Below are 23,949 nucleotides of genomic sequence, written 5' to 3' on the forward strand. Positions count from 1 at the left end.
TGTACTTACAGCGTGCTCCTTCCAGATCTGGTGTAAATTAATCCTATGTAAAACAGAAGCAGTAATTACAGCCTTTATTTGTGTAATTACATCTCTAATTATAAATCTCTTCTCTGCAGTGATGGTGACTCTGGATCCTGACACAGCTCATCCTATGCTCTTCCTGTCTGAGGAGCAGAGACGTGTAAGACGGATAGAGCCAGAACAGACCCTGCCGGACACCCCCAAGAGATTCTCCTACCTCGATCCCTGTGTGCTGGGGAGCGAGGGGTTCACCTCCGGCAGACATTACTGGGAGGTGCAGCTGCTGCAGGAGAGGGGAGCATGGGTTGTGGGGATCGCAGCAGAGTCTGTGAACAGGAAGGGAGACTTCACATTGTCACCTATGGGGGGGGTCTGGGCTGTGGAAGGGTGTCATGGTCACTACAAGGCTCTCACCAGCCCTAGGTTGTCTCTGTCCCCTTGTGAGAGGCCCCGTAAGCTGGGGGTGTATCTGGACTACGAGGGGGGGCACCTGTCCCTGTACAATGCTTACTCCATGGAGCTTCTCTACACCTTCCCGCAGAGCCCCTTCACAGAGAGGCTCTTCCCGTTCTTCATTATCTATCAAGGAGCAAAGCTGAGGCTGGTGTGAGAGCTGCAGGGATCTTCCCACCCATTCATCCCCTTCTGCAGTGATAACAATGTGACCAGGAGCACAAGCAGAGACGCTTTTGAATATTATAACGCTCTCTTTAGGGAGAAGTCTTTGGGGGGGGGGAGGCAGTAATTTTTTCATGTATAGTTTATTAATGTATAGGTGTCTGCCAACCCCATGTGCAGAGCCCCCCTTCCACCTCAACTGTCATCTACAGTTCAAACCCCAACATTCCGAAGAATCTGCAAACACCAACATTCCAAAGAATCTTCTTCATTGACCCTCCCACATGTTGCCATGACAACCGAAAGCCTTAAGTGAACTGTGTTTGAGGCATATGAGCTGCAGAAAACATACTGTGCATAGATCGCCATCTGGTGTTGGGCCCGAATGTTTGCACTTTGTTGTTGTCGTAGAAAGTAATTGTAGTCACGAGATAGGTGACTCCTCCTTTGGACTACAATGCACATGGGCATCGACTCCATCGTCAGAATGTTTTTTTCATCCATCTGGTTTGGATGTGATTTGCAACGCTCCGGGTCGGTACCATGTTTCGCCTCCCTTCAACGTGCAATCCGTCACCGCCCGACGGTATTGTTTTCGATCACATTCCCCTTCGACGCGCAAACATCAACAACTGAAAATCTTCCATTCCGGTCGTCAACGCGGGCTGTTGGCCCTATCTGCGCCATCAGGCCCTACAACTAATGGAAAGAACTCTTTAAAAAAAAATGCCCCCAGTGTGGAGCTAAATTTCCACACAGTGATCTCCACGAGGTCTGCAACCTTTGCCTCCCACCAGAACACGAGGAAAGGGACCGCCAGGCCTGTGCCTCTATTCGATCCAAGAAAACTATACGTGATCGTCGGGCTCGACGACACGTAATGGCTCGATCAGCTAAATTGATTCTGGATGACCTCTTTGAAGGAGGCCCCTATGTTCCAGATGCAGAAGACTCCTATGAACTCCACATAGTTTCCGGCACGGACGACTCCTACGTCGATGACCAGATTACTCCAGGTCAACAAGTTGTGAGTACTGACGACAATGCCCCTGCCCCAGCCAATTAAAAACAAGGCTCCGTTAACATCTTCGCCTGCGGACCTAGGTCAAACCCGAGAAAAAACTTCAGAAGCCCCGCGTCGAAACAAGATAAACCCTGCGATTCCAAGAAACAACACAAAACTTCGGAGCTGAGGAAAATTGTGGATCCCAAAACACGACTGAAGCCAAAGGAGCAAAAGAACCCTCCTACAGCTCCAGAGCCGAAAACAAAATCACAGCTCGGAACCGAAAACATTGGTGCCAAAAAGATACAATCAACAAGAGGAACTGTTTAGTCCAGATCCTATCGATCCGAAGCAAAAAAAGATTGCAAATTCACCCCAAAACAGGTCATGTCATCAATATTCCATCCAAGAATAGGAAACCGTGTACCTCACACTCTCCAGAGATCCCTGTAAAGAAAAGGGACATGGCAACTTCCCCCTTAAGACCTGCTTCTCCTATTCCTCTTACTAGACCTATGTCTCCTATACCTATGCTCTCACCCGTACTGTCACCCTCACCACAACAGGATGTGTATGACTTTGGGGGTGAGGGCGCTGTTAATTAGATGACCCTGATAACCACAATACTCCACCACCTGACCCAAGGGTAGTTTTATGGTAATCCTGCAGATGTTCCAGATCTGCCTGATCACGATGTCTATACATCCACACCATCCCCTCCGGATGATAATATAGGTTTTGCTCAGCTTATTAATAGGGCTGCCAAATATCATGGGGTTGAGCTACATTCAGACCCCATTTAGGAAGATTTCTTACTGGACGCACTTGCACAGTCACAAAGATCCACCTGCACATTACCAATGTTAAAAGGTGTTCTTAAACATGCACCAAAGGTATTTAAAGACCCTTTTAGGGCCAGGGTTCTCAATCCTCTGATTGAAAAAAAATATAAACTTGCCCCTAATGATCCTACCTACATTAAAGACCAACTCCCTTTCGATTCTTTAGTGGTCTCAAATGCCTGTAAACGGGCCAATTCTCAGACCACCGGTGATGCCCCACCTCCAGACAAAGAATCTAAACTGCTGGATGCCTCAGGCAAACTGATTGCCTCACAAGCAGCTAATTATTGGAGGATAGCCAATGCACAGGCATTGCTTGCTAGGTATGACAGGGCTCATTATGATGAGCTTCAGAAGCTCCTTGAACATTTACCAGATCAATACAAAACTAAAGCAAATGATCTGGTCCAGGAGGGCAAATTAATTACCCAATACAGCCACAAAATGCGCCCTAGTGCGCCCTTGTGCACCACTGTTCTGTTGCACAAACATGCATGGTTACGCATTTCTTGGTTCAGACAGAAAGTGCAGTCCACTATCCTCAATCATCCATTTGATCAGGAACACCTCTTTGGACCAACTGTGGACACATCTTTAGAAAAGATGAAAAAGGACACATGCTGCCAAATCCATGGGAGCATTTCAGTCACAAACACCAAGAGGTTCTTTTCGTAGCTCCTTCTATTGGGGTGCATCCAAAAACAAACAGATACCACTTCTGCCTCCTACAAAAACCCCACACAAACATCCCCTAACAAGGGATATTTTAGCGGTGGCTATGGAGGAAATAACAGCAAGGGTAGAGGCCAGGGTAACACCCAACCCCCCGCCCCCTTTCTACATAACAGTGACTTTCCTCCACTCCCCCCAGACCATTCCACTCCAGTCATGGGACGAATATCACAGTTCCTACCAGTCTGGAATTCTATCACCACAGACAGGTGGGTGAGACAAACTATCTGTAGGAGAGTAGTATCTGCTTACTATGGATATCCCCCACTTTTTGCTGGTGTTTCACTGATTTGTCGACTTTAGTCTGGCTGGGATCCTGCTAACCAGGACCCCAGCTTAGCTGTTTCCTCTCTAAACTGATTCCATGTACATTAGGTACACTCCAGACTGATTACTGCGTTTCCCTTGTGAGTCCCTAGTCCCTATTGGCATCAGTTTCGGTCAGGTGAGGAGTGTGGGCGCCTGATAGTAATCTAGTATTCTCTCTACTCTGTCGTGTTATTTCTTTATAATACTTTTTAGCTGTCTTTTAATCTTGGACTTTCATTCGATTTTCTATCTCCCTTCACCTCTTGCTTTCTGCATTTCTCATGACATGTACGTCTATATTGTCTGTTATTTTTTAAAAAGCTGTTCATGTTGTTTTGTGTGCAGTAGTTAGGGTATGGTTGTCTAATGGATCTCACTAATGCAGGTAGATGGAGACAATTCACTGCATTGTGTGTGTGTTTTTTTAATGTTTTGTCTTTGTAATATAGATGTAATGTGTATATAACTGTTGTTGGTTATGTATAGAGTGTTTTCTGTAAAAGTCATGTATATATCTTTTAACTTCCAGCCCTGAAAAAGTCCTATGTAAAAAGGACGAAACGCGTTGGCTGATGGTTTTTGTACGAATTGAAAAATAAAGAAGAGAAACATCATATATTCTACATTAGCATCGACTTTCTACATTGCAATAGGATTCCACAATATTTATGGATAATTTCTCATGTACTTTTCTGAGGAGTTGTGGTGCAGTTCCAATCTAGTTTTCTATCAGTGGAAACGGCCACTGGATAAAACATCCAATCACTCTCCGGTAGAAAAATTAATCACCAAAGTTACCTTTACATTTTTATTGTTGCATTAAACTTCCATCTCTCCCCAGCAGGAACATTAATCGCCAAAGTTACCTTTACCTTTTTATTTTTGCCTTAAAACCTAGAGACAGGCAGGACATGTTGTTTGTAGCAGGCATCCTAATCCTCTGTGCTACTTTAGTACGAGTGGAAACAGCCACTAGATAAAACTTTGTTCTCTTTCCCACAGGAACATTAATCGTAAAAGTTAACATTTTTATTGTTGCCTGAAAACCTCTGAACACTCAAGGACATGTTCTTTGCAGCAGACATCTTAATCCTCTGCGCTACTTTAACAGGAGTGGAAACAGCAGCTATATAAAACTCAGATCTCGCTCCTTCAGGAGCATTAATCGCCAAAGTTACCTTTACTATTTTATCTACGCCTGAAAACTTCTGAACACACAAGGACATGTTCTTTGCAGCAGGCATCTTAATCATCTGCGCTACTTTAGCATCATTGGAAACGGCCACTAGATAAAACTTACATCTCTCTTCGGAAGGAGTATTAATCACCAAAGTTACCTTTGTCATGTGGCCAATGGGGACATTGTCGTCTTCGCCAAGTTAGCATGAGCAGGCTGCAGAATGCCCGCTTCTTTGCGCACGTTACTATAAGTCTTTATTTTTGCAACTGTCCGTATTGTCGTTTTCACATGAGAACCCATCGCTGTGTTCACACTCTGTAGGTTCCTGGGATTTTGTCTGAACATTGTGGACAAGGTCGAACAACAATGTCCCATGTTACTAGGCCGTAGCACCTAGACAAAACATACAGATGCAGCTGTGGTTTGGGACACCGTACTTTGGTCTTATTGGAATACACAAATAGGTAACAGACACTTGGAAAACTGGACCTTTCCAGGGCGAAGAGCGTGGCAGCACCTATAATGTAATACCATTCCTATGCAAGGGAGGGAGGTTAGGCTATACTGTCTTTTCACAGTGACATCTCCTTTCATGATTTATGGACTAACTGCTATGCTGACTATTTGTATTTTGCCTTTTTCTGCTTATGGCACGTATACTGCATATTAGAGCACGTTAGTTAAAATAAATATTTTAAACTTTTTTGTATCTCTGTCGGATCTTATTGTGGACAAATACAAGAGTGCGAGCGAAAGGGTCTGTCTTGCTACCGAGATTCCTGAGCGATCAGGGAGTGTTGTGGTCTTGGGTGTCTCATCACTTGTTTCTCTGTGAGTGAGTTGGACAGCAAGTGAGACACTATAGCTAATCGGCCCTGGGCTCATGGGTAGTAAGGTGGGAGGATGACTTAGAACTATGCGTAGGATTATGGGACCTTAGTGCATTGGGACTGTTTTTGGGCAGAATCCCTGCACAACCTATTGATGCCTGAAAACCTCTGAACACACAGAAACCTGTTCTTTGCAGCAGGCATCTTAATTCTTGGGTGAGAGGAGTTGCCCTAACGGCAAGGGCGGTCGACCTTGAATCTGGAGAACCGGATTCGAGTCTCTGCAATGACGCTGAACATCCTGTGATTCTGAGTAAATCACTTACTCTCCCCATGCCTACCAAAACCTCATGTAACGCAACTGGTGTTATGTAAGGCGCTCTGATACTCGATACCTTCGGGTCAAGTTCGCGCTATATAAAACTCTGTTTCCCTCAGGAACATTAATCGCCAAAGTTACCTTTACCTTTTTATTGTTGCCTAAAAACCTACAGACACACAAGGACATGTTCTTTGCAGCAATCATCGTAATCCTCAGTGCTTCTTTAGCATGAGTGGAAACAGCCATTAGATAAAACTCCCATCTGTCTCCAGCAGGAACATTAATTGCTAAAGTTACCTTTACATTTTTATTGTTGCCTGAAAACCTCTGAACACGCAAGGACATGTTCTTTGCAGCAGGCATCTTAATCCTCTGAGCTACTGTAACATGAGTGGATCAGCAACTGGATAAAACTCCAATCTCTCTCCTGCAGGAACATTAAACGCCAAAGCTACCTTTACATTTTTTTTGTTGGTGTTTATTTATTTTTATTATTATTGATAAAAAAAATACATTGGAATACAGTAGCAATACATAAGAGTCAGAAATAAACATAATAATAAGGAATAAAAAAGTACTATCTGACAAAACTACTGGAATGGGTTAAAAAGATGTCGAAGTTATTATATAAAAATGATCCGATAAATGCATGACAGATAACTGGTATTGCAAATTCATCAAATATTAAAAATAGAACCCACGAGTGTGGGACAAATGGAACATCAACGTAAATCCCAACAAAATCATGTATGAGTTTGTATTGCTCAGTAAATCAGATACAGCAGCCGGGGGGGAGGTGGAGAGGTAAAAGAAGGGAAAAGAAAGAAAAAAGGAAAGGATACGGGAGAGAAAAAGGGGGATGCGATGTTGGAAGAGGACATCTGCTACACTAAATAAGTTAAAAAAGAAATTGAAAAAAGGATATTGCACTACCAACCCCTGAGAGGATAAATCCATGTAGTTATCTAAAGAACACCATACCTTGCTAGCAATTGAGGGTGAATGTTTCTTTTCAACAAAAGAATGAGCTCCACGAAGATATGAAACCCACACCCACCAAGTATGGTAAGAACGGAGGTGAAAATATTTCCATTCTGTAAGGATGATTTTTACTGTAATGGATAAGAGCAAATCTAAAAGCTCCAAACCCAGACTGTCAAGAAGTAGAGGGGTATCTATGGCCCATGGACTCAGCAGAATCATAGGTACAGAGAGAACAATGGGAGTATTAAAGATCAATGATAAATGTTTTTGAATCAAACCCCAAAAGGATTCCAATAGTGTACAATCAAAGAACATATCTTGATGGGTGCCTGGAACTGAGTTACAATTCCAACAAAGACCATTCTCTCTTTATTCCACCTTGTGTAAACGAGGGGGAGTCCAATGTAACAAATTCATAGGAAAGAATTTGGATTGAATCAGTGGAGCAATTTTTTTTTACATAATTTTCCTATCATTTGCCAGGTATCCTGTGAATTATATTCAAAATTCCCAAAATGCTGAGACCATTTAGTAGAAATAACTGTGGACTGGGAAGGTAGAGGAGCAGATAAGAATTTATAGATTTTAGAAGCGGTATGGCCTGAATGTACCCTCCGAGAAATAAGTGAGACAATAACTGAATCTGTGGAAAGGGGTATCTTGGAGAATTTGACTTTCAACTTCCAAAAGGTAAAAAAATCTATGTTATTGAGATTATATTTTTGGGCTAAGAAGAAAAAAGGAAGAGGGTCATGATTAATATCATAAAGGTCTTTCACCAGTCTAATGCCCTTGCCGGCCCATGAAAGAGCAATGGTGAAATCTGTATCAGTAACAAGCTTAGGAATAGACCATAAAGATGTCCATCTTGACTTGTGAATGGCTTTGGAAACTTTTTCATCAATGTTTTCAACGCATGAACCGTATCGAATATAATATGTTGAGAGTGTGCTAGCGTACTTTGTGAGGTTGTGAGCAAAGAGAGAGTGGAAAAAGGAGCATACAATTGACCTTCTATAAAAATCCATGCAGGTAAATGTTGGGGTATTAGCGAGAACCACAGAGCTCCCTGAGGCGCCAAGAAAGATCTGACATAGATTCCAATCTGGGAGGTTACATCTGCCCAGTAAAGAGGGTTTCCTAATATATTTGTAAGCAGTTCTAGCTCTCTTATCGTTCCATAGGAATCATGAAGTGATTGCATCTAGCTCATGAAAGCAAGATAACGAAAGCTTTATAGGTATCTTAGAAAATAAATTAACGATTGGGGTTATCGTCATTTTAAGAGTTTGTAACCTACCTCACCAAGAAACATATTTAGGAGACTCGGAAGACCAAAGATCCTTAACTTTATTTATTGTATGAGATTCATTGTAAGTAGCAGTGTCTGAGATATTTGCAGAACCAGATCCCTAGATATTTAATGCGCGTAGACTGCCACTTAAAGCCTGAGTTACCCAAGTGAGATGGAAGACACAAAGAATTTAAAGGAAATAATTAAGTTTTCTCTTTATTTAGAGTATATCCAGAAACAACCAATAACTATGAATAAGATTGGTAATAGAAGGAATCGCTGATCAAATATCTTCTGAGAAAATAAGCACATCATCAGCGTAAGTGCCGTTTTGAGTTTATACGTTCCGAAGCCGAAACCTTTAATTTCCGGATTCAGATAAATTAAGCAGAGAAGCGGATCAATAGACAAAAGAAAAAGAAGGGGTGAAAGTGGGCATCCTTGTCTAGTACCTTGGCGAAGATTAAAAAAGGACATTGTACCATATATCCTAGTATTAGCCTTTGAGTGCGCATAAAGAGCAATAACCATATTAAAAAGAGCTAACAAGATTGTGAGATTTTAATACAGACTGTAAAAATGGCCCAGAGACTTTGACAAACGCCTTTTTGGCGTCCAGGGCAATCGCCGCAGAAGGCAGTTGAGAAAGTTTAGCTTTTTCTAAAATATGGCAGAACGTACGAACAATATCTCTAGTAAGCCTACCTTTTACCAAACCGGTTTAGGATTCATGAATAAGGTTAGGAATATGAGATTGTAGAAGATTTGCTAAAATCTTTGCAAAGATTTTTGCCTCCATAATCAGCAAGAGAATGGGCCAGAAGTTTTTTGGATCAAAATTATCCTTACAATCTTTGGTTTGACTACAATAGTAGCCTCAGTAGCCATACCCGAGGCCTCACCAGAAAAGACTTAATTGTCAAAAATCTTTTTGAGGTATTTAATTATGGGAAAAGTAAATCCATACTAATATAATAAATAGAGAGCCCAAACCTTTGAGGTGGGTAATCTCAGGAACCACAGCACCAATCACAAGACCCAATACAGCGTTGGAAAGGGCAGTAGCAGCAGAAGGACATAGGCTATGCAGACGCCCACCATATACATTTAAAAGGTAAAAGAACCGTGCCAGCAAAGTAGTCCCTTGTGGGCGTGTCTGCGTTGTGCTGTGGGCGTTTGCTGGGGGCATGACAAACGCTGGGGGCATGTGGTATGTTCCGCCCTTCATGCCATGTATCATATCGTGTGCTGTGGGCGTGTGCGGGGCGCGGGATTACGTTTCTGTACATTCCAGCTCCGGGTGTACACCCTGCTCCCTTTAAATACCCCTGCACCCCATAATCATAACCCACCCTTACGCCTTAAAATACCCCAACACCCTTAAACACTAACCCATCTTAACCCTATAAATATACCCTGTAACCCAAAACCCAAACCTATCCCTAAACCCTAAAAATACCCCTGTACCCCAAAACCCAAACCTAGCCCTGAACCCTATAAATACCCCTGTACCTCAAAACCCAAACCTACCCCTGAACCCTAAAATACCCCTGTACCCCAAAACCCAAACCTAGCCCTGAACCCTTAAAATACCCCTGTACCCCAAAACCCAAACCGACCCCTGGACCCTAAAAATATCCCTGTACCCCGAAACCCAAACCTAGCCCTGAACCCTAAAAATACCCCTGTACCGTAAAACCCACCCCTATACCCTAAAACTACTCCTGTACCCCATAACCCAAAACTATATCTGAACCATTAAAATACCCAAACACCCCAAAACACATACCTCAGTACCCCAAAACATATACCCCTATACGCATACTTACCTTATCCAAACATTTTTTTTAAAAACATGCTTTAACCATTCATGCATTTACAACGAATTTCGTTCTGTACATTCCAGCTCCGGGTGTCCACCCTGCTCCCTTTAAATACCCCTGCACCCCATAATCATAACCCACCCTTACTCCTTAAAATACCCCAACACCCTTAAACACTGACCCATCTTAACCCTATAAATATACCCTGTAACCCAAACCTATCCCTAAACCCTAAAAATACCCCTGTACCCCAAAACCCAAACCTAGCCCTGAACCCTATAAATACCCCTGTACCTCAAAACCCAAACCTACCACCGAACCCTAAAATACCCCTGTACCCCAAAACCCAAACCTAGCCCTGAACCATAAAAATAACCCTGTACCCCAAAACCCAAACCTACCCCTGAACCCTAAAATACCCCTGTACCCCAAAACCCAAACCTAGCCCTAAACCCTAAAAATATCCCTGTACCCCAAAACCCAAACCTAGCCCTGAACCCTTAAAATACCCCTGTGCCCCAAAACCCAAACCTACCCCTGAACCCTAAAAATACCCCAATACCCCAAACCTAGCCCTGAACCCTAAAAATACCCCTGTACCCCAAAACCCATACCTATCCCTATACCCTAAAACTACTCCTGTACCCCATAACCCAAAACTATATCTGAACCCTTAAAATACCCAAACACCCCAAAACACATACCTCAGTACCCCTAAACATATACCCCTATACCCATACTTACCTTATCCAAACTTTTTTTTAAAAAACATGCTTTTACCATTCATGCATTTACAACGAATTTCGTTGTAAATGTATGCGTGGTAAAAGCATATAAAATGTAATGCCATGCGTTATAATGGCATTGCGGAGTCATGGTACTTTCGTAATGAAAGTATGCGGAGTGATGGTATGCGGAAAGAAAGTTGCGGAATAATGGGTGTTTACCCTTCCCCGGGCACGGTGGCCCACATCTCCAGCAACATACTCATATTTTTTCACCACGGATTTGAAAAATGCACAGGTCTCTCTCATTGATGGCCAGCACCGACATACACTTTTAGACACACCTCCCGCCACAAGTTCTAGAATTGCGAACTTTAGAGCTGGGGAGCTACGTTCGAATCTCGGCATCAGCTCAACATCCTGTGATTCCAGGCAAATCGCTTTGTCTCCCCGTGCCTACCACAAATGAATGTGTTCTTCTGTAATGTAAATTGTGCTCATGCCATGTTGTCGAGTTCGCGCTATATAATATTGCAAGGAAATATAAAGTAGGGAAACTCGAGTTCACACACTACTGAACGTGCATTCTTAAGTGCATCAGCAGTGCACTGTGAATCGGAGCGTTTCACAGGCCTGTCACAGATAAGAAATGTTATCAAAACGAAATCCTACAAAACAGTATACTACTGGCCGGCAGCAATTCATACCCGGACAACGTCTGGACGGGCTGCTAGTGTTTTAAAAAAGGTGATGGGTACCTGTCTGGTCCTAGAGCTTTCCCCGAACCACAAGCCTTAATAGTTTTAATTATCTGATCAATCTCTATTGGTTTACCCAGCTCGATCATATCATCATTCAAGATAGCAGTAGTAGGAAGAGAGTTAAGCAATTGCTGGCACTCTGGCTTAGTACCTTGACTTTGAAGAGTATATACATTCTCATTAAATTCTCCAAAACTCTAAGAATTTCTTGGGTATGAAACTTACTCAAACCATATTTATCAGTGATATGGGAAATACAAATAGTATTGGAATTCTGATATTTTAGGGTGGTAGCTAACAATTTGCCAGCTCTATTTCGTGGTAGTAATTGACGAGAGTGTTGAGCATATACTCCAATATAAGATCTTTTCGTAACTATGGAGTTGAAGGAGTCTTTTAAATGTTTAATATCTTGCAAGACAGAGGTATCATTATTCTATATAATTCCTCTTTCCGCTTAACATCACCCCTATAGACTGAAGAGATTTCTTAATGTCGCTGTTCCTTTTGGTCCTCTTTTAATGATTTGGCCTCTTATAATACATTTAAAGACATCCCAGAGGATCATCTGAGAATCCACTGACGATTTATTTTCTTTGAAGAAACTAACAATCTCGTCATTGAGTTCCTTAGTCTCAGAAATATCCTCCAAGAGCTCTGTGTTTAGACTCCAATTACGGTCCTTTAGTATCCATAAGATTAAGAATGGTTAACGAGACTGCAGCATGGGCGGAAACAACTATTAGATGAATCATTACATTCGTAGTATGTTTTAAGAGTGAGGCGTTAACCTGAAGATAATCTAAACAAGAAAAACTAGAGTGAAAGGAAGAGAAAAAAGTGAAATCACAGCCTGTCGGGTTTTGTAATCTCCAAGCATCCAACAAATGATGTGACTAATACATACTAAGTAAATGTTTGTGTGCTCTAGGGCAGTGCTTCTGATGGAGCGAGATAGAAACAAAATTTTGTTTAAACTCGTGAAGTCACATTTCCATAACATGAGTAATAATATTAATGATTTGTGATATGTCGTGCTAATACAACTTAGATTAAACTTTACACATGGGGGGACTAACATGTGTGCTCATAAACGTGCATAATTGTTGCATCTTTTTGTTCGTGCAAAATAATAAAATAATTTATTGTTTTCGTTTTTGTCATTACTAACTGCTGCAGACTTAAAAGAAGCATGTGCTTATTTTGCTTATCCTTGTCTATGTGATGTCATTTCTACTATTCTAGGTGCACATAAGTCTCATGGATTAATGAAGACTGGTAGATATAAACGCTGCTTTATTTGTTTGCATTTGCTAGGTAACATTTGACTAATCGGGTGGGTTAATTAATTAGTAAATCATGGGGTGGATACAGAATCTACATTATTTCTTACATTAATACTTTTCTTGTGTTTGTTTTATACTAGAAAGCATAAGTTGCCTGCTTTTGGGCCTAGTTTGCTCGAGTTGTTAAAAGCTGAAATTTACTTCTGCAAAAGTCACGAGATGCCCATTCCGAAATAAAGTGTTCGTCAAAAGCTGCGTTCACAAAGCAAAAACTGATGTGCTGTCATCATTCTGTCGGACGTGGCCAAGGTCGAAAAAGAACATTTTGTCAGTCTTAACTTGGCATCCGCGGAAGTCAAATGGACGCAGCGAGAATTTTATTGTACATTTGTTGCAAACTAAGGAAGCTCCTGGTTGCACTCGGAAGAGGACAATGGTCTTTAAGAAATGTGTCTTAATGGAAAATTTGAAATGTGGGTGACATGTCACTTGTCACTCTCAGCCAATGGGACATCGAAGATTTCTGAAAACTTTCCTTTGCGTAGTTTAGTTAGCGTAGAAAGGTATAAAAAGTCATGCCCCTAGGGATGGGCTGGCTGCTGCTTTCTGACTTTCCGATGAGGGTGAAGTGCTGTCGGACTTTGCGTGGAGCACGTAAGAATCCTCAAAGAACTTTATTCTAATTTCCATTTATTTAGCTTAGCTAAGGACTTAGGTTTTAGAAATGCTAAACTTCAAAATACTTTCTTAAACTCTGAATTTCTTGCTTCAATTGCTTTTTCATGATTCTTTATAAACATGTTTACTTTAATGTTAATAAAATTGCATTTTTAAAACTACAATTTGAAATACCATAATTTAGTAAATAAAATCTTACTTTTGACAAACAAGCTGGTCTTAATTATTCAGAAGTGTAGGTTACTATTAGCTAGATCACGTCGCCAATGGTGGTCGTTTAAATAGTTAGAATTTGTTAAAATGACAACATTCTTACTGCAAATGTATATATTTGTATATAGTTTGTAAATATAGTGAATATAGATTTAATCTGACCACCTGATTCAGTAGGCCCAAATATGTCAGATTTATAAATGGGTCCATGAGGTGGTGTAATAATTTGTTTATAGTTTATGAAGTTGGGTAGCGTTGTTTATGACATATTTTCTATAGCCCGCTGGATCAATTCTCTGGTAGCAGAAATTGATGGTTGCTAAGGGTAACCAAGGTAATATGTTGGTTGCTAAGGGTTACTAAGGTGTTATGGTATGGAAATAGGATCGATGTTTTAACACATGTTAAGTTTGTTATTCGTGCTATCTGTAAACTATACCGGTATAGATTGTGTGGCGAGAAATTAGTCACGCAAGCCATCTGTTCTGTTTGTAGTGATATCGCCGAGTATCACAAGTGGTATCGCCGTGTACCATAGTGTTGTCGCCGTGCAGCACAGTTTTAGGGCTAGGTGTGAATCTTGAAAAGTGAGGGTTTTCTAAGAAATTAGAGCAGCATGAGAATAGGGACAAAGCGCCTTCCATAAAACTCACTGTGATAAGAGTATTAGTTATATCCGAGCTTGAGTGAAGGGTAAAGTAGCGTCGGTGCATGATTATCTATAAACAGGTTAGAGTCCTGTACGGGTACATGTTTTATATCTAAAAACAGGTGAGAGCCCTGTACGGATAACGTCGTTATTTTGCTAACGGTGCATGATTTCTATAAACAGGTGAGAGTCCTGTACGGATTTCATGTGTGTTCGAAATTAGGGAATTTTCCGTGTGAAAGTGCGAGTTTGATTTGTATTTTATGTTCAAGTGGAACTCTTAGAACTGTCACTTCGCGGTGCGTTCAGAGGAAAGCGAGTTCATAATTATACATGTTAGAAGGGTGGGGTAAGGGTTACTCTGCTGACAATTGAAAATTATCCTTAGTGTGAATAGCGCCGTCTATTCCGAAGTGTGGATAATTGAATGTATGTATACTATCCTAAATAGTGAAACAAACAGATGAGTCCTTATTGTCATTGTTAAGAATTAATTTACACTGAAAAGTGTTCTTAAAATGGCGCTGTGAAAAGATTTTGTGAAGGAGGGGTAAGCGCCAGGAGTGAGAAACGAGAAACCGCAGCTGCTGTGTACGTCATAGAGCCGCGCTGGGATTGGGTGACCTACGTCACAAACTATACTCTGATTGGCTCTTAAGTCTCTGACGATCTGTAAGCTAATTGGTTCTTCAGAAAAACTCCAAATTTATTGGTTGAGCAGAAAAGTGACGTAGCTCAACTGTCATTGGCTTGTTGGTGTGTTTCGCGCACGGATTGGTTGTTTTGCGGAACATCCCGGAAATATTTTACGAACGATTTTGTGAATTAGATTTAACTCTTAAAAATGAGTTATCATTTTAAACATGTTGAGAAAAAGCCAACATTATTTCAGAAATTTAAAAATTTATTTTCACCTGACAAGAAAATCGAAACGCGAGGTGGTAAATTACTTCATAAGTATAAAACACCTGCAGCGTACATGGAAGGTGAATATGGATATCATACTGTTTTATGGTTTGATAGTTGGAAACGCTATACAAAGAACAACGGTGTTTTAACTTGGCCTGACGATGGTTCATTTAATGTAAAAGTTTTGAGAAATTTACGAGAGAAAATGAATGCTCTTATTCCAAAACCGAGACCAACTCAATTTGAAGCTTTAGTTGAGTGGGAAGACGAAATGTACCAGTTACAAAGAGAAGCTAGTGGAATTAAAAGACCTTCTAAAAATCCACCTTGGAGAAGAGAAACTCATGAAGACAGGTTGCGAATGTGGAGACAGGGAAACATGAGTGAAGGATTGTATTTAATTCAAGAAATGGTTATGGGTACTCCTACTGGGAAATCTATGGAAAGTGAATCCGAAGATGCAGTTATGGAAGAAATATATACTACAGCTAGAAAGAATCAGCCTTTGAGACCTCCTAGATCATGGTCTACTCCGGTGGTTTCTACTGAAACTTCACCGAGTGCACCTCCAATTAATGAAGCTCCTAAACTTTATCCAAATAATTGTGAAATCATTGAAACTCCTAGAAGACCAGAATTTGATAATGCTCGAAATGAAGGTAGACATTTTATAATGGCTCCAAGGGCAAGAGAAGCTCCAAAAGATTATACAAGAGAGGCAAGAAATGTTGAAGATGTCGATTCTACTGAATATTTGAGATCTAAAGAAGAATTAATTAGAAGAATGACAAAAAGCATGGAAGCTGTGACAGTTCCAGTAACGATTGGTCCTGTTCAGCCTGTATTTGACCAAAGAGAAACAAACAAGACAGGATTAACTATTCCTTTAAATGCAGAAATTCAAAGGGTTGCTGAAAAATTTTATTCAGACCTATCTGAAATAAACTCTTCTAGATTGAGAATGCCTGATTTAACCTTTAATGAGGATTTATCTCCAAAAACACCAATGGGTGCTATATCAGATGTAGGGAGTCCTGAAGTCAGGGTAACCACACCAAAACTTGATGTGGCTAAATTAAAAGCAAATATCGAAGAATTAATAATCGGAACAATTGGTCCAGATAGTTTAAATTACTATCGAGATAATGAACTACTGTTCATTTGCAAAAGTATTCAGTGGAAAACGAAAAATAAATATGATCAACTAGAGGATCTAGCAGCGGAACTTGAAATCGATGTGAGTAAACAAAAGAATTTTGCAAAACATTACAGATTAGACTTTTCAGAAAGTGACATTGAGAGTTTGAACTCAATGGGAAGGATACTACATATAAAGGATTTGATTGTTTATATCAAAAAGCTGGGAGAACTTAATAAGTGGAGAGTGAAATGGACGAAAAAGAAGGAAGATGAAAGATTGGAGAAATTGTCAAAACAATTTCCAATGAGAGAAATTGCAGGTGGAGGATATGTTCATGTCCCTTGGTCGAGACAGGACATTCTGTTGTTTACAAATGACTTTCCAAAATTGAGGGAGAAACCAGTAGAGTGGTATAGACAAGTGGATAGATTTATCAAAGTGTCAAAAGTTCTGTGGATTGATTTAGATGGATTTTTCGACATTGTCGTTCCATCAGATCTTTGGACAGAATGTAAAATATCAATTAGTTGGCCAAAAACAGAACCTGAGCGAATCAAAGAAACAGGTGCTCCAAATCCACTTGTAATGGATTTTTACGAAAAGGTGATTGTTTGGATGAAAAACAAAATTCCACCCAAAGAAGTTGATTGGGTTAAAATAGAAAGGACAGAACAGGAAACAAAAGAATCAGTTCATTCTTTTTATGAAAGGCTACTGTTAATTTTTAAACAATACAGTGGCTATGAAAAACTAGATGAAAAGGATATGAGTCATTTTGTCTATAGATTTGTTTATGGACTAAAACCTGAAATTGCAGACATGATCAGGAATAGCATTGTAGGATGGCAATCACTTTCTGTAGATGAAATCCTGAGAAAAGCTAAATATTGCAGTGATGAGTTAGAAGTGAGACAGAAGAAACTCAAGGAAAAAGCTATGTGGGCTCAGGTAAAAGTAGCTGAGCAACAGATTGCCAGCATGGGTAATAAGAACACTAATTATGTTCAAACTGGAAATACAAATCAGATACAAGGAAAGTTTAAAGGTAATAATTTCACAAGGAAATTTAGCCCAAAAGTTGAGGAATTGAAACAAAGATTACCTTGTTTTAATTGTGGCGAAATTGGACATTGGAGAGACGAGTGTCCTCATCCTCCTAAAAACTTAAAGAATCCCTTATTGAATCCACAGATGCAGAATGGTGTTGACCTGCAGCAACAGCTACAGATGCAACAGGGGTTAAACGAGTTAAACATTCAACGACAGTTGCAGCAACAGCAACAGCAACAGCAACAGGTGAATAATCGTCAGGATCAATTGCCACAACCACCTTTTCCGAATTGTGGGGGAGTTCAAAAATATAATCCAAACGTGGGATTTCAGGGAAGTGAACAGGTAATAAAACCACAAAACGGCAAAAACAGCAAAGGGTTCAAATGCAAAATGCTTCACAACAGTTTTTATTAGCAGAAAGCCAAGACAGTGATTCCGATGATTATTGCTGACGGTGCCCGGGAGAGGAGGAAGAGTGTGTTGTTGGAGCCACTCTTGAGGTTGACCAGTCTGGTCCTTTTGTAAACGGGAAAGTTAATGATGTAGACATCACTTTTCTAGTGGACACTGGTGCTACCCGTTCTACTGTTAGATCAGTGGAAATTGAAAACCTACCTCTCTCTGGGGATACCATCCAAGTTGTCGGAGTAAGTAATCAACAAATTAAAACTGATTTAACTGATCCAGTTCCAGTTGAAATTGGAAATTACAGAGACAAACACAGATTTGTGGTTTGTAATAGTAGTCCAGTGAATTTATTAGGTAGAGATATCCTATGTAAAATGAATTGCAGAATATATTGTTCCCCTGATGGAGTTGAGTTACAAACAATGGAAGAAGATGGTTTGTATAGAATGACAATGATGATGATGGAAGCAGAAGAAACAAAATTGTTTTCTGCAATGGAAAAGAAAGATTTGCCTGAAGAGCTCAGAGAAACAGTGAAATCTGAAATATGGGATTTTACTGGGAATGAAATGGGTCTAATGAAAAACATAGATCCAGTAAAAATTACTTTAAAACAGGGAATAGAATTTCCAAACATTCCACAGTATAAGATGAAAGCAGAAACAATTGAAGGGATTACACCTATAATTGAAAAATTCATCAAACAAGGTGTATTAAGGGAAATGGAGAGTAGTCCTTGTAATTCACCAATTATGGGAGTTAAAAAGGCAAATGGAACATTTAGAATAGTACAAGATTTGAGAAAGGTTAATCAAATTGTCGTTCCATGTTGTCCTGTGGTTCCAAATCCAGCAGTAATTCTGTACCAAATTCCACATGATGCTGAATGGTACACAGTCATTGATCTTTGTAATGCATTCTTTACAGTTCCTTTACATCCAGACAGTTATGAAATCTTTGCTTTCAGATTCCAAGGTAAGACCCTCGGATGGTGTAGAATCCCTCAGGGCTATACAGAGAGTCCTTCAATCTTTAATGAATTGTTAAAAAGATCATTAGAAAACTTAGACTTACCTGGTAGGTCTACGTTAGTGCAGTATATTGATGATCTGTTGATAGCTGCTAAGACAAGAGAAAATTGTGTGACAGACACTATAATTCTGTTAAATCGCCTTGCAGAAGAAGGACATAAAGTGTCCCCAGCTAAACTACAGTTTTGCAAACAAGAAGTAAAATATCTTGGCCACAGAATTGCAAAGGGAAAAAGACAAGTAACAATTGAGAGAATAAAAATGATTCAAGCAATGTTACCTCCAAGAACACAGAGACAGGTCAGAATGTTCTTGGGAATGGTTGGTTACTGTCGACAATGGATAAGTGGATTCTCAGTAATTGCAAAACCACTACAAAGACTGACAAAGTCAGATGTAAAAGATCCAATTATTCTTAATGATGCTGAGATGGATTCTTTTGAGAACCTGAAAAAGAGCTTATGTCAAGCTCCTGCTTTAGGTATGCCAAATTATGAGAAAGATTTTGAACTGTATTGCAGTGAGAGAGAAGGATGTGCATTATCTGTGTTGATTCAGAGACACGGAAATCTAAAGAAACCTATTGCATACTTCTCTGCAGTTCTTGATCCCATTGCAAAAGCATTACCAGGTTGCTTGAAAGCAGTTGCAGCTACAAGTATTAGTCTTGAACAAAGTGAGGGAATCATTATGGGATTTCCTGTGAAAGTTTTTGTGCCTCATTCAGTAGAAATATTGCTAACAAGAGGTAAAACTCAACATTTGACAAGTAGCAGATTGACAAAGTATGAGAAAATCATACTAGGAGCAGATAATGTTTCGATTTCAAGATGTTTAAATCTGAATCCTTCTACATTACTGCCTGATTCTGAAATTGTTGATGACATTGAGACAGAACATGAATGTTTAGATGTCATGGAATTTTGCACTAAACCAAGAAAAGACATCAAAGATAGACCTTTGTCTGAATCGGATTTTGTCTACTTTGTAGATGGCTCATGCTTAAGATCCGAAGGAGGTGTCTTGAAAGCCTCATATTCAGTTTGTACAGTTAAAGATGTCGAAGAAGCATCATGTCTTGAAGGAGTTCGTTCAGCACAAGTGGCTGAATTAATTGCTTTGATTCGTGCATGTGAAATATCAAAAGATATAAGAGTTACCATCATTACTGATAGTCAGTATGGATATGGAGTTGTGCATGATTATGGACAACTCTGGTCACAGAGAGGATACATGACATCAGCAGGGTCACCGATTAAAAATGCAGTTTTCATTAGGAGATTAATTGAAGCAATACAATTGCCGAAAGAAATCGCTATTGTTAAGTGTGCAGCGCACACTAAAGGAGTTGATTATATCTCCAAGGGCAATGCCTTTGCAGATGAAACGGCTAAATTCTGTGCAAGAAAAGGTTATGCATACAATCGGGAAAGGAGTAAAGAAACTGATTCAAATTCATTAATGCTAACAACAGTTGTAGAAACATGGCATGAGATTAGAGATTTACAAAACGAAGCAGATGATGATGAGAAAGATCAGTGGTTAAGATCAGATTGTAGACCACGGGAAGAAGATGGAGTGTGGGTTTACAAAGATGGCAGAGTAGTCTTACCAAATTGCTTGATTGCTGACATGGCCAGATTATATCATGGTCCAGCACATCTTGGAAGAGATTCTATGGTTAGACTTTTCAGAGAAACATGGTTCAATACTAAGTTCAGGACTATTGCAGAATCTTTTTGTCAAAGGTGTTTGTCATGCCAACAAATGAATCCAAACAGAAAATCAGTGGTGGGGACAGGAATAATTGGAAGAGAGGGGGGTCCCTTTACCAGGTTACAAATGGATTTCATCGAAATGCCCTTACACAATTGTTTGAAATATGTTCTTGTAATTGTTTGCTTATTTTCAAGATGGGTAGAGGCTTTCCCTACACGACATTGTGATTCAATTACAGTGGCAAAACTGATGCTCAGAGAAATCATCCCAAGGTACGGTTTTCCAGTCACTATTGAGAGTGATGGAGGAAGCCATTTTGATAACAAACTGATGAAGTTAATTTGCGAAGCTTTGAGCATTGAGCAGAAAATACACTGTGCATACAGACCAGAGGCATCTGGGGTGGTTGAACAAATTAATGGAACAATTAAAAACAGGATTGGAAAAATGTGTCTTGAAACAGGTGTAAAGTGGACTGATGCTCTTCCACTTGTTTTGATGTCATTAAGAAGTACACCAGATAAAAAGACAGGTTTAAGTCCTCATGAAATTTTAATGGGAAGAGTTATGAGGCAGGCTTTTGTACCTGTAGGTAAACTGTTGAGCATAAATGACAGTGCTATTTTGGATTACTGTAAAAGGTTATCTGATATGGTGACTTCTGTGTCTAATCAGGTGGGAACTGAAGCTCAATCAGATGAAAAGGTTTTTACACATGATCTGAGGCCTGGTGATTGGGTCAGGACAAAAGTACATCGAAGAAGAAATTGTCTGGCTCCTAGATGGCAGAAGCCTAGGCAAATAATTTTGATCACTACTAATGCTGTAAAGTGCAGAGGATTGAAACGTTGGATACATCCTAGTCATACTATTCCAGTACCAACTCCTGAGAGTTCTGATGTTGAAAGTGATACCACAGACGATTCTGATTCTGAAGCAGAAGGAGAAACAGAAGGTGAAATAAATCCAGATTCTGAAGATCGACAAGAAAGTCGACATCTGGAAACTGTGCCAGTGAATGGAAATGTGACAAGAAAAGACTTGGAAATCATTGAAATAGATTCTGAAGGTGAAGAGAATCTGTTAAAGGGAAAGATAACTGAGGATTCGGTTGTCTCTATCGAAGACAAAGAAGCAGAACAAAAAGAAGTTTCAGACCAGGAGAGTATCGAAAGGCAGAGAACAAGCTCTGGAGTAAGGAACAGGAATCCAAAATCTGGGAAGTTGGGGGTAATTGAAGAAGAGGAGGAAGACGAATTACCAAGTACCAGTGATGGAAAACAAAGTGAAGTTCCTGAAGGAGTGAAATTGCCGAATAGAGAAGTTCCTGAGTCAATTGAAATTTCAGACTACGAAACTGAAGAAAGTGACGTGGATGGTGAAAGTGAAAACAGAAAGAAAAGGACTTGGAAGTCAGAATCAAATAATTCTGAACCAAGGAAGAAGTACGTGAGAAAAGCAGACTACTGGCCTGGTGGAAGATTGAGAGTCAGGTTGATCAAGAAACCAAAAGAGCAAGTTGAAGAAATCAGTAGTCAAAAGAGTCCCGGAAAGGAAGTTGGAGTTGGAAGGAAAATTGAAGTGGTGTCGAGAATAGTGAGACCAAACCAGAAATACAAGTCTCCTGAGTGGACTTATTTAGTAATTCCACCTGTTATTGATATATATGGTAGTAGTGAAGAAGAAGACGAAATCCAAGAAATTAGTGACAATGATTGAAGTACAGAAATATTAATTTGGCAAAAGGCTGAAGAAAATTTGTTAGTTGACACAAGGTCGAAGAAAAACTGTTTAGTTGAAGAAAACTTATGTATGACATAAGGTCGAAGAAATCTTGTTTAGGGTTTAAAAAAAAAATATATATATATTTTAAAAGGGGGGTGTAAATATAAAGTAAATATAAATTTAGAATTTTGAAATTTTGTTTTATTTTAATTTTTGAGGCTAAACTAACCAAAAATGCCTTATGTTAAGGAGAACACTTCAAGGTGTTCTGTTTTCAAGAGATGCTGTAAGATGACTCTGGTGTGTCTGCTCATTTTAATTCTGCTCTGGTTGGTTTTAGCTGTGATTATCCCTTTAGAGATGAACAGAGAATTACATAAAGTTAATATAACAAGCAAAGCTTTGGTTAGCCAAACTAAACATAGTGCATCTGCAAAAGTTATTGATCATCAGCCTAAATTTCATCAAGATAAATCTATTAGTGATTTTTCAAGCAATACATTCACAAAGCTTTTGAGTGAATATGTTAAGGTAATGGATGCAAAAGACTGCTACGTCTGCGTCAAGTTACCTGCTTCTGTTTCAGAGGGAGTAACATATAATATGCTTCCTCTCACTTATGGTGTAACATGTAGTGTGTTAACTAGCTTATTTTATCAAACTGGACGTTTAGAATATCACTATTCAGATTTTGACGAGATTTTCGCAAATATTAAGATTGAAAATGCTTTAAATAAGCATAAGAAAGCAAAACAAATGAGAGAATTTTTCCTTGTTACTAACGAACTCACATATGAGTATGCTTATAAGAATAATCTAACTTGCAAATTAAGTGCTGAAGGAAAGAAATTTTTGAATATGGTGGAGGAGAGAAGAGCAATTTACAAAAGGAATGAATTAGTCAAGCAGACTAAGTCTAGATTCTGGCAGAAAGAGGATGAGAAATTAAATGGCAAAATGCTTGAAAATGTTGCAATTCACATAGACAAACCAGTTAGTGGAAAGCTTTGCATTAGAAGAGATAATACACTTTTTGATAATTATTTTGTAGGTGCAAGTAACTGTGAAGATACTTATCAGATTATGGGAGGTTGGGGATTCAAAGGTGGAAAGGATCCAATCTTTCCTGGGATTTATTTTGTTTGTGGTGACAAAGCCTACTACAACCTTCCAGACCACTGGTATGGAACTTGTTATGTGGGAATTGTTTTTCCTAAAGTGTTTCATGTTGATAGAGATTCAGAAGGATTGTTTAAAATTCATAATTATGTAAATAGAGTTAAAAGAGAAACTTTTACTGAAGTTTTGGGAGATATTTTTCAAGCAGTAATACCTTTTGTTGGTATAACCCTAAATGCAGGGAGAATCAGAAAATTATCCACTATAGTTGATAGATTATCAACTGACACAGCTGATGGGTTCCAATTAGTGAATGTTGAAGTAATTGCAATTAGATCCATGGTAATTCAAGATCGCCTTGCTTTAGACATACTCCTAGCAAAAGAGGGAGGAGTCTGTGGCATTTTGCATGTGCAACATTGTTGCACATATATACCTGATGAAAGTAAGAATATTGAAATGTACATCAAAAATATTACACAAATGCACTCGGAAATAATTCCTTTAGAAGAAGAAGATTTTACAGGGAAACTTTCTAAAAGATTCCAAGCAATTAAAAACTGGTTTC

The 23,949-nt window shown here is 39.5% G+C and overlaps 2 protein-coding genes across 2 annotated transcripts in view; one reads left to right on the forward strand and one right to left on the reverse strand.

Moving 5' to 3' along the window:
• LOC144754216 (E3 ubiquitin-protein ligase TRIM39-like) overlaps positions 1-5,414 on the forward strand; it is a 140,728-nt gene extending 135,314 nt beyond the window's left edge. Inside the window, exon 6 of the mRNA XM_078641801.1 lies at positions 120-5,414. Coding sequence (XP_078497927.1) covers positions 120-634 — 515 coding nt within the window. The 3' untranslated portion in view covers positions 635-5,414. The remainder of the gene's footprint in view (positions 1-119) is intronic.
• The window catches only part of LOC144754217 (E3 ubiquitin-protein ligase TRIM7-like), a 376,582-nt gene that overhangs the window by 77,892 nt on the left and 274,741 nt on the right, over positions 1-23,949 (reverse strand). The gene's annotated exons all lie outside the window — the stretch shown is intronic.

This window comes from Lissotriton helveticus, chromosome 5_1, assembly GCF_964261635.1.
Source record: "Lissotriton helveticus chromosome 5_1, aLisHel1.1, whole genome shotgun sequence".
NCBI lineage: Eukaryota > Metazoa > Chordata > Amphibia > Caudata > Salamandridae > Lissotriton > Lissotriton helveticus.